Source organism: Manacus vitellinus, unplaced genomic scaffold, assembly GCF_001715985.3.
Source record: "Manacus vitellinus isolate BGI_N305 unplaced genomic scaffold, ASM171598v3 scaffold_0_pilon, whole genome shotgun sequence".
NCBI lineage: Eukaryota > Metazoa > Chordata > Aves > Passeriformes > Pipridae > Manacus > Manacus vitellinus.
Window position 1 is genome coordinate 42,005,679 of NW_021938789.1, and position 12,103 is coordinate 42,017,781.

General features: G+C 41.0%; 1 protein-coding gene across 1 annotated transcript in view; it reads right to left on the bottom strand.

Annotated features, from left to right (window-relative positions):
- The window catches only part of MCUB (mitochondrial calcium uniporter dominant negative beta subunit), a 55,627-nt gene extending 47,860 nt beyond the window's left edge, over positions 1-7,767 (bottom strand). The window contains exons 1-2 of the mRNA XM_018072164.2: positions 7,678-7,767; positions 735-1,079 (exon numbers count right to left, since the gene is read on the bottom strand). Of these exons, the coding sequence (XP_017927653.2) occupies positions 735-1,079; positions 7,678-7,767 (435 nt within the window). The remainder of the gene's footprint in view (positions 1-734; positions 1,080-7,677) is intronic.
- Between the last annotated feature and the right edge of the window lie 4,336 nt (positions 7,768-12,103).

The window sequence follows — 12,103 nt, forward strand, 5'->3', positions numbered from 1 at the left end:
GGAAGCTGCTCAGTAACACGCCCCAGAGCGCCCTGGGCTTCCTTGTGTGGATGTCACCCCACACCCAGGCCACTTCCTTGCTATGGGTGGGTGGCAGACACAGGGACAGGGTTTTGTTGTGTCTCATCACAGAAATGTTTCCTAGCATCTCCATCAGTAAAAACAATAATGAACGATTAAACTGCCTCCTCTCCCGCCAGGCAGTCGTTCAGGACTATTAACACCGCACCGTTCTAAATGCCAGCAGATCTTTTAAGTCATTGTGTCTTCCTGCTTCCTATTCACAGGACCTCTGGGACTTCCTAAAGCCACGAGAAGCTCAGAGGCAGGTGGACTCCAGCGTACACGGCAGCAGCACGACAGCCCGCAAGGAAAACTTTTTTTTGGCGCTCCCGTTTTATTTCCCGCTGTTTACAGCAGCAGTGTATTTTCACCACTGCTCTTTCTCTATTCGTTCTCTGGTTTTTGGCAGGGTCCACCAGCCGGCCGCTGCTTTGCGCTACCTCCCGCCGCCTGAGTCACCGGCGCCCGGTCGAGGCAGGCGGTTGAGACCGGCCCTCGTGCGGAGCCTCTCCGGCCCCTCCCAGTGGACACTCCCCCCAGTGCCCTCTTCTCTGTTGGGTAAGGGGCTGATGTTGTCCAGGCAGGCCACGAGGGGGCAGTTCTTCGGCCTCTTCCCGCCGCTGTCCCGCGGGGAACATCGCCCGCCGCCCGCTCCCAGCACCCCGTCTTACCTGAGCCGCCGAGCGGCCAGTTCGCCTGCCCGGCGGGCACGGGAGCAGCCACTTTCTCCTCTCTCTATCTCTCTCCGCCCCAGCCCGCCAGCATGGTCCTACTCCTCTCTCTTCTTTTCTCTCTCTGCGGGAGCGGCCGCCCTCTGGGCCGCTCAGCGCAGCGGCCTCAGCCTCGGGGCGGTCGGCCGCCCGCTCCTTCGCCGGCTGTGTGCATCTCGACCGAGGGCGGTCTGCCCCAGGGCCAAGGGCGGCTTGTGCGCCTTCCTCTGCTCCCTCCGCCGCCGCGGAGGGCTTCCCCGGCGGACGGCGCCCGGGCAGCAGCGGCCCGCGGGTGCCGGGCTGCCGCTGTTATCGCGGTGGGCGAGGAGGCGGCCCCGCCGGGCCCAACCCACCGCCCCTCGGCTACAGGTGCCGGTCCCCCCTCTTCCTGTAAATGAGATTAAAATACCCATAAATGTCTGTCCTACCAGAACACCTGGCTTTTCTGTTGCTGAGTTATTGCCTTTTTTTTTTCCAAGAACACGACTATCGCTACTCCTGGGTTTCAGTGAAATGAACGCATTCCGGTGCCACAAAAATGAACGGCAAAGCACAAAAGACGCTCGGAGTTTGCTATTTTACATGAGAGTTTTGTTTACAGCAGTAAAACAATTAGCAAGGCTTAACCCTTTCCTATTCGTTCGAGCTCACCTGTTTGATATCATCCACATGCCCACAAACACAGGTTTTCACGTTCAGTACAAACCACGGAAGTGCATCAGCCCCCTGGCAGCAGATCAGGGAAACATAGAGGGAAGTGGTGCATTCCTCTGTTTCCTCTGCCTTTTATGATGTTCCTCCAGAGCAATGCTGCACGAAACAAAACACCTTTACCTGATGATGACAAAAGGATCTTAGCGAATGGGCTGTTGCAGATCTGAAAGCGTGTCACTATCACGGGAAAAAAATCCACATCTGATTGCACGCTTGATGGCTCTGGGGGACTAAATAAGACCCCATTTCTGTCCATCTCCTGAGCTCTGGGAGGGAAACCTTAGGCAGCTAAAATCACACAGATATTCATTCACATTTTGGGGTCACTGTGATCTATTAAAGTGAATGTGATCCCAGGAAACAGCAGAAGAGCAGCTGCAGTGTTAACAGGCAGTGATTCCCAAAGACAACAACTTGTGCTAGTCACAGTTAACATTTACCATAATTATTTACCCAAATTTTATTGGAGCATTTTTTCTTTAGCAAAAGTAAGAGTTAATTTCTCAACCTAGGTACCTTACTATGTAAATTATATTAAGATCCACAAAGTTGCCAAAGGTGAAATAAGGATTAAATAGTTAAATATATTAATTTGAGATATAATATTTATGGATATTATTGAGCAGAGGTAACTAGGTCATGGCAATAGGCTTTTTCTTTTCTTTTTTTTTTCCTAATACTTCTACCACATAGTGATGGCTTTATCAAAATTATCTTTGGGGAGTAAAACTCAGTGTCAGTACTAAAAAAACAGATCGTTTAGTTTTGGTCATTGCTCAATGATACATTTATTTTTTTTTACTTTGTTTTAAAAGGTTGATAAGGAGCAAAGAAGCACTGATGCTCACGGCAACTTGCAGCTGTTAGCTTCGGCAGGGACTGGGAATCACGACTCATGTTTTTATCTAAATGCAGGAGAAACTAGAGAACATTTTACTAACATTCTCATGCCAAGAGAACATTAGTCACTGCCAAGTTTAAAAAGATGACTTTGACACTTTGAAAAACCTGTCCTACAATTTACTTTCACACCTGTACAATAATCTCATGAAGCAACTCCTGCTTTCTTATATAAGCAACGTGTTTTGTGTCCTAAAGTTTCCACTGTAAGTACTCACTGTTCACTGTAATTTAGTGGGTTTTTCAAATTATACCTCAAAATGTATCTATAACATAGTTTACATCTAAATTAACATCATATATAATAACATTGACAAAAAATTTCTACATAAAACTGTAATTTTATTTATCTGCTCATAACCACTGAACACAGTAAACATAAAAAAAATACTGTGAAACATCACTATGGTCACAGATACCATTAAAACAGCTACAAAAAGGAGCGAAAGGCAAAGTTTCTTGAGTGCAACCACTAAAACAGGGTCTGGACTTACAAAGCATTCAAGGGGGACAGCTTTTAGGATGACTTGCTAGTTCCCAATTTTTGCCTATTGTTCCCCCCATTTCACTGCCATGCTTACAGTGTAGTTGGTAACAGATTATATTAACTTGAAACTATCTTTGATTTAGTTTTCTTGTTCTATGAAATGCAAATTAATCTCTTCCCTTCTGGTATCTATGTGCTCTGTCAATAGGAACTAGCACTTCAAGGGAAGTGATTTATGCATGCACAGCATCAGGGTTCTCTTCCTATCATGCATACATGACTGGCCTCAGTTCCAGCAAGAAAATGACTAGGGAAACAAGCAGATTATTACAGACTTGAGACTTATGTTTCAGTTCATATTCTAAGGGGAATTTTCCAAAGAGAAAACTGTTTACTAAAATAAAACCAGATGAAGTTCTAGGGAAGCATGAAAATAAGGGGGAATAAGAGGGACTCTGGTCACAATGGTTCCAAGGGGCAAAGGGTCTGTCTCATAAGTCTCAGGGCATTCATATCAAGTCTTTGTCAAGGTAAAAAAAAAAACCAAACCAAAATAAACTCTAAGATAGGAGAAAAGGACATGGATAATCTTCTGAATTGAAAACATTTTCCCAGGGCCAGATATCAAGCTCTAGAAGAGCACCCTAACTCCAGGCATGCCTCATCAACTGGATTGTCAGAAGCACACAAATGCAAGAGCAGAGAGCTCTACCCTCACCACAGGGAGGAATACGACTGCCATGCATTATATTTCGAATATGTTCAGAAAGGAAAGGCACACAGTATAATTTCAGGGTAATCATCTTCATTAGCCAGCTATAGGAGTCCGATAACACTTAATCAGGACCCCAATTGTAGAATGATGTTCTCACCACTAAAGGAAAAAAGTATGCTTAAATGTAACTTCAGATGTGATTACAGGGAAGCCAGAGCCCTTTTCCTCATCCTCTGACTTGTTTCCTCCATCACAGTACTTTTAATGTTTCCTTCTTTGTTCACAGGTACCTTTCCAGAGCTGGAGGGTAAGGGAGAGAGAGCAGACAAATTTTGATGACAAAACTTAAAAGTTCCCCAGTAATACCAAATCTACAGCAGATATTCTGAAGTTCTCCCTCTAAGGCTGTCCTCCTTCAGTGACCAGGATTTCCTACTACTACTTCCAGCATACTCCTGGAACAAAATTTTTTAGTGCATCTTAATTGAAAACCAATAGCTAAAGGTTTTTTAACTCTTGCATACCACAGTTCAAAACAGAAAATGGAATGGAATAAAATTATTTGATACATCTTTTCAAAACTATGTCTATACTGAAAGATTTATCTTGCATCTGGTGATGAAAAGCTGCTGCAAAATCTCTCCCCTTCAGCAGCAAACATGAGCTAAGATCTCAAGCCTTGCTTGAGGAACTGCCTTTACAAGTCATTAGTAAACAGCCTGAATTTTCCCCAAAGACACAAGAATGAACCCCAAACTTCTGTGTTTTCATAAAGTTTTTTTGCTCCTCTTGGACATGGTATCAACACTGTGCCACTTAATTTAAAGACAAACTTTTTCACCAGGAAAAACTATGTTCCCTCCCCGTGCACAGAGGGAAAAAAAAAATCTCTCTTCAAAGTATAGAAGAGATCATTGCAAAATATTAGCTCTGCCAGTACTAACATAGTAATCCTCCTTCTCTAGTAAAGAAAGAGTGAAATGAGACCTATCACCAACTCACACAGAACACAAATTAAAGCTCTGTATTTTTCATAGAGCAGGGGATCATGCCCATAAGATTTTCTAGATAAATTGCTGGAAGGCATGATACCCTATAGGGAAATACCTGGATTCCAATTACAGAGATAAATTCTTACTCAAGGAATGAGAAGTGCTTAGTGCTAGTGCCAGGCAGAGGATCATAAATTACACTCTTATTACAGAGTTGCCAATCTGTCTAAATTGCACTCGAGTATTTAGTCAGTAGAGCAGAAGCCTGAGTCGTGATTAAGGGGATTCATGGTCAACATTTTTTCCTCCCTCTTCCAAGTCTTTTTACTGTGTCTCTTAGAATTTGCTTATACTTTCTTATATGCTTCCTCTGGCTTGTAAATATCTCTTTTATGCATAAATTCTTACAAAAGTAATTATCACATTTAGAAACAATACAGGCATGACACAGAGGATCACTTGTTTCTTGATAGGCACAAAAGCCTCAAAAAATCACAGCTAAGCAGTAAGCTATTATTCAGGTTAGGATTGCACACACAAACATGGCTTGCACTGGGCAGGAAATCAATACATAGAATATAGTTCAAAGCCCACCTCCCCCAAAGATTCAGATGAAGAAAGAACAGGCCTAAAAGGGAAAGGCTGCAGCCTGACGTGGAAATAGACCTCAGGGTGGCAACAGGCCAACTCACTAGGAGTTCACTTAGAATAGCATCAGTGGCAAAGACTACTGTTTGTGTATGCTAATTAATATTAAGTATTCCCAATACAACTTTAGCAGCCCACTAGGCCTTTGTGCAGCAGGTACAAAAACCAATGTAGCTTTTCAGTGAAGAGCGTTCCTTACAACCTCAGGATCCCAAAGAGCAGAGTCCTGCTAGTTTCTAGGTCTCTATCACTAACATCTTTTCTGGCGGATAAAATGAAGTTTATATTCCCCATCCCTCAAGGTGCTGGGCACTCACAACGTTGCAGGCAGCTGAAACAATAGGCATGGTTTGTACAGGGAGACGTGAATGCCACAGGCATACTTTGAAATTTGCTGAGTTTATTTGGCTGTCCAGTTGTAAATACCTGTGTCTCAGGACAAGCAGTGGCATGAACTGTTGCCGCTGACAAAATGGAGGTGGTGGGAGAGTAGGGGGACAAGGAGAAACTTCCCCTTTGGGCACCACTAAGCAGGGAAATCAGCCTAACCTGCCACTGGAGCCACAGCTCCAGTGAAATACACAACCAACATAAGAGAAAGATATGGGTGGAGAGCTCCCGTTTAGAGTTTCAATTCTGGAGTCATTCCAGGCCCAGCTCCTGCTCAAGGCAGGGCAATCTGTCATCAGAGAGCAGCAGCACGATGTCAAAGTTCAGCTGTTCCCTCTTCCCTTGATACACCAGCCGGACAGAGCTTCAGCCATTTTCAGGCTCTTTTCCCTTTTTTATCAGTCTGTCAGAGACTGAGCTCAAACCTTCAGCTTGGCACCTGCAGTATTAAAAAGAAAGCTTAGAAAGTGGCTTTCCTCACTCAGGAAGCCTTAATGACTTATACTACACCTCTGCATGACTGATGGCTTAAAATATGAGCACATGCAAATTGAATGTCATCATTGTTGGATAGGAAGCAATAACTGTTCAGAACACAGCACAATCCTTCTGGTGACAGCACCTCAGTGAAACCTCTGCCTAAGAACTCAGTGCTAGTATCTGAGAGTTAGTAATAGCTATGCACAGTTTGACACACTTCACTCAAATACACAGAAGAGTATAATCAAGAAGTGTAATCAAAAGAGTGCAATCAAAGTGAAAGAGGGGAACTGAAATAAATACAGTCCAAAACCTGCAAATAACACTAACAAATGACTCCTAGAACAAGCATAAACATTCACCACACTACAGAAAGTCATGCACATCTTGATACACAAGTTCTTTTTCTTAGTTTAAGTCATTTTACATTACGCATTGCAAATGACCACTAGAGCTGAGCACAAACAATATGAGTCACAACCATATTCATTCTAAAAATTCTGACATCCTTTTTTATGTAGACATTCAGGGATCTGAGCATCCACTCCAACCCTCATCCCTCCCCAGAACATTGTACTCCATCTGCCTGTTTTGCAGAGTATGTTTGTGCAAGGGTTTTGTGGTAATATTCTTCGGATGAATAATAGTCCTCCTTTCCTTTGAGGTGATATCATGTTGTCTGCCCTGTTATTGTTTTAGGCTAAAGAAGAAAAACTGCCAGGAGCATAGCAATGTATTGGAGAAAAGGCTTGTTTCTAAGTCATTTTACATTTGAGTCACATAAAATTCACAAGTTAAAGCAGAAGGACATTCCTAGAAGTCCTAACTCTTGCTTCAGGAAGTCATGCAGTCTTGCCTAGACCTTTTCCACAACATGCATAGTTTCTATGTGATTTTGGTTACTTCCAGTTGTCTTTTAAAGGCAAGTGCTAAACTTTGAAGTAAGGAGCTGAAAAATTCCGCTGAATTTAGGAAACTGCCACTGAGGAGGGCCAATAGTTCACAGGTTTCTGGTTTGTTTTGGTTTTTTTAAACTTCTTTAGGAAGCCATAACACAAACACATACACACTTATTTAAAGACCCAGATATTACTGGTTAACAAAGTTTGTGGTAACAAGAAGTTAGAATGAAAAAGAGTAGAAAAAGGAAAAGATTGGTGATTTACCTTTACATAAATCAGTTCATGCAATACCATTTGTGATACCTTGCATAGTACTATGCACCTTATCTCAAGTATAGTTTTATCAAGTGGTGTGGGAAGAACAGATGAACACCATCAGAAATTTAAACACAGAGAGAAACTTAGAAAAGCCTTAGAAAAAGCCTTAGAAAGTAAATCAAGGAGAGAACATAGTTTACTGAAGAAAGAAGGGTATAGAGCAGTTTACTACCTCCTGTTCTCTCCACCTCAAGAAGCTACAGAGCATTCAGCATCTCTCAGAAAGAAGAAAACAAATTTTTCTCCACAGATTGCGTAGTTAGATTGCAAAACCTTTCATTAGAAGAAATTATTCAATATATGGTCAACAATACTCACTTATTCCGAGTAACAAAAATGCTGACAGGGTTTTACATACCAAGGTGATCTCTAAATACATACGGTAGAGACGTGACTTGGGATAGGACAGCTTACACACTAGGGCTTTCTCAAGTTTCACCCTGACCATCGGATACCGGTTACTCTTAAAGGAGACAGGATGTCAGAGAAGGTGAATGGGCAACTCTGCTCGATGATCCAGCTGTGGTATGATGGTGATAGAGCAGCTGACAGAGCCCTTGTGCGCTGCTTTCCTCAACGGCTGCGTTCCTCCTGCAGAACCAATCCATGTGCACTGCTAGAGATGCCGGAGTCATGGCTGCAGAGGCAGTTTCCACTCTTTTTCCAGGAACTTAAAAATTTCAAAATGTGTTTAGAAGGCTGAAAGATTTCACACTCGCTCTTCAAGAATAAATTATTCTTTCATGTAAATAGTTTTGGTAATTAGAAATACTAGCTTCGATGAGGGAAAAGGGGAAGCTTGGAAACTCAGATGGCTTTTTATTTTAAATAAACATATAAGGCACTTAGAAATACAGCTATATTGCAAGAATTGCTAAACTTGATAGACAGTCAAAACACCAATCTTTCTGAAGCTCTGCACATGCTCAGCAAGCTGGATGAAGACATCCAGCACATATAGCACTGATTCTACTTTTACTTTTAGTCCTGGCTTCTCCTAAGCTTTATTTCAGATAACGAAGGCATTGTATTCAGCTGCTAAAAAGAAAGAGAAGAGCAGAAAGAATTCCTTAGCTATGGATGACTGCTACATATTTTACTTTTTTTCTTTGCTTCGGCATTAGGTGATCAGATAACTTTTAGTAACATTTTATATTCATAAAAGCTGAAATTTACAGCCTGCAGAAATATTTGAAAGCATCATATCTACAGAAGTTATTAACAATAAAAAGTATTTTCCTAAATGTTACTTTCCCTCCCCAAATGATTTTCTAACATTAAAACATTTTGTTATTTTTAAACATATTTTCAAACAATATAAGAATAGTATTTCCTATGGCTAACAGATTACCAAGATGGTTAATTATCACCAACTCTTTCTCATGCTTGAGGATTCTTATGTCAATAATCACTTCACTCAAGAATCCCACAAAGGCTCAGTGTCTTGTAAGCAGAGGCTTTCTACTCACATTGATAAACACAAGAAAAATAGTATTATACTAATTGCTAGCCTAACAGTACTTCCTTCCAACACTCCTGACCTCTGTAAAATTCTCGCTTTTCTTTGAATGGTAACATGATTAAGGGTGTAACTGGAGATCCGTATTTGCTGATGCCTCTAGGATAGGCTCCTCTTAACATCTGAAAAATCAAATAAAACCCTTGCAAGTAGCTTTAAGAAAATATAAACCATATAATCATAAACATGAACAAGTGCAAGACAAAGGATTAAAACTCATCCTCCTTTTCAAAATTGCTTTTTTTAAACAGGTTGTGAAACATTTCCAGGAGTTCTGCCATCTCCTCTATTTATCTTCTGTAGTGTGCACCTGCTAAAATCTTGTGCATGACTGATACTCCTAATTAGGCAGCTCCATCAGTTTTGCTAAGGACCCTCAAAGGAAAATAAGAAGAAATTCTGTGAAGTATTTAATTTTTTTCTAGTTATCAAAATTGTAAAGGAAAACACAAAGGCCCTGCAAGTGGAAAACAGTAAGAATTCATGACTGAGGCATAAACTGAAGAAAGATCTATTTTGTAGTTATTTGAATTTCCATTGCTCTTGTGATAATCTTTTACACAACACTAATCATGTGAGAATTCTCTTGCTACACTCAAGTAAGTAGAATGCCTTTGGATTTTTCATGAAAAGGCATCATCAGTAGCTTGTGAGGAAAACCAAAATATTCTATAGAGAGACTTCAATCTCAGTGCATTGCAATAGTTGTAAGCATACTTTTCCAGAATCCTACATTTGAATATTACATAACATCAGTTTAAGTAAAGACATGCTAGACTTCTAGAAATTATTTGCTTTTTTTTAATTCTAGAGGCTGACAGGTAAAGAAATAAATATTATTACAGTCTCTCCATTCCCCTTTTAAAATTCCCAACACAACTGTACCAAAAATCCTGGTATGTTAAACTCAGAAATACTTCTGATTCTAATTATGAAAATTTGAGAAGCAATAGTGTATGGAAACATCCCTCCACCATTTTTCAGATCAAATTACCAGAAAATTTCATATAAAAGATTTAACATGCATTGAAATCCAAATAACTGCTTTTAAGCAAGAAGTCACTCAAGTAATTTTATACAGTAACTGACACATTCGTTGCCATTTTCAGCCTCAGACCTCCACGCTCCCCATCACTGAAAGTGGTATTTTAAGGGTTATATCCTGCCCACTATCAGAATACAGCACAGGGAGAAAATATACTCCAAAATTGAAATCAAAATGAGATCTTTCCAGACTCTTATACATAAGCTAATACTTCTAACTACAGAAATCACTGAGGTTGCAATTATTTTCTCATTAACCCATTTGTGTCCCATACCTTGTAACTTTAGCATCAAATTCTTAAGATCTACTTGGCCTAAAAAAACATGACTCCACATTTAAAATTACTGAAAGGCTCTTGACTCTCAGTATTACTAACAAGTGATCTTTGACAAAACCATCTTTTCAGTACATGACAAAAAGTACAGAAAACCAAAGCCAAAGAAAACTACTTGCACCTGGTCATCTTTTCTCCATTGCCAGGTTAAGCAAGATTAATAAATGGGTTTATTTCTGATAAGCTTAAGAACAAAATAAAGAATCAAGATCAATAACTCTTCTTGAAGGCTGCATTATGTGTCCTACCATTGTAAGAGTTTTCTGGGTTCTTAATTTCTCCCACAGGAACTTCCATACTACTTAGTTGGTAAAAGAGGTACAAGATGTTGCTTTTAGAACTAAGACATTGAAAGGACACCTAGTGTCAATATTTAAAATACTGAGAATTTGAACTGATCACCCAAAGACTGACTTAGCTGGGGCTGGGGGACATCTTCCCTGGCAAATAGGCATGATTTATATTTGCAGTGTAGAAGGCGTTTTGGGAAAAGTTCAATCCCTAAAATGGCTGGAGAGCTACCTTGGACAGTTCAGCACTTTATTTAAGCAGATATGAAAGCATACCTCTTATCTCTTCTCCAAAACCTTACTCAGTAGGCAATAAGCTTATTGAGCTTCACAGTACATCCCTTGGTAGGAATTAGTCTTTTGATGTATATCTTGTGATCCAAGTCATTTTAAGAAAAACTGTCTTTTAGATCACGAAGTACTGAGGGTTGGGAGGGACCAAATGGTGGGCTCATGTGCTCCAAACTCCCTGCTCAAGCAGGGTCATCCTAGAACACATTGCACAGGATTGCATCCAGATGGTTCTTGGGTATCTCCAGTGAGGAAGACTCCACAACCTCTTTGGCCAATTTGTTCCAGTGCGTGCTCACTCCCGTAGTAAAGAAGTTCCTCCTCCTATTCAGGTGGAACTTCCTGTACATCAGTTTTTGCCCATCGTCTCTTGTCCTATTGCTTGGCACCACTGAGAAGAGCCTGGTTCCATCCTCCTGACACCCTCCCTTGAGATACCTACAGATATTGACACAGTCCCCTCTCAGTAATCTCTTCTCAAGGCTGAACAGGCCCAGCTCCCTCAGTCTTTTGTTATAAGAGATGCTCCAGTCCCTTCGTCATCTTTGTATCTCTCCACCAGGCCCACTCCAGGACCTCCATGTCTCTCTTTTACTGAGGAGCCCAGAACAGGACACAGCACTGCAGATGCAGCCTCACTAGGGCTGAGTAGAGGGGCAGGATGACTTCCCATTTCCTGCTGGCAATGCTTTTCCTAATACACCCCAGGATACCGTTGGCCTTCCTGGCCACAAGGGCACACTGTTGTCCACCAGGGACAGTTTGTTGTCCACCACGACCGCCAGGCCCTCCTCAGAGAGGTACTCTTGCCATGCCTACAGATATTCTATTGATCAAACCACTAAAATCAGTATCCTGAATCCTGAGATGTTTCAAAATCAAGATATTTCCATGAGACTGTCTTTTTAAAATTTAAACCAAACATCAGTCACAATGGAGGTATGCTCTAAAATTAATAATAAAAAAACTATATTCTCTGTGCTGTGTAATAATTTTACTGAACAAATAGCTCTCAAGATGTACTTTTCATAATTTTTATATACAAAACCCCATAGAAGAATAAAGCTTTAAGAAATGATTTTACAGAATATGTTGCAATTAATCATGGCATACGGTGTTCCCAGATATCAATACTAAACTCACAAATCAGAAGCATCTATCATGGAGCATTTAAACTGTAACATGTCCTTCTTGTCTTTGCAAATATAAATGATTTTTAAGATGCCCCACACTTCAGCTTTCACCCAATGCAAATTAATCTACAAACAAGCACTGAGATCCTAGAGGTCTCATTTAGGGACAACA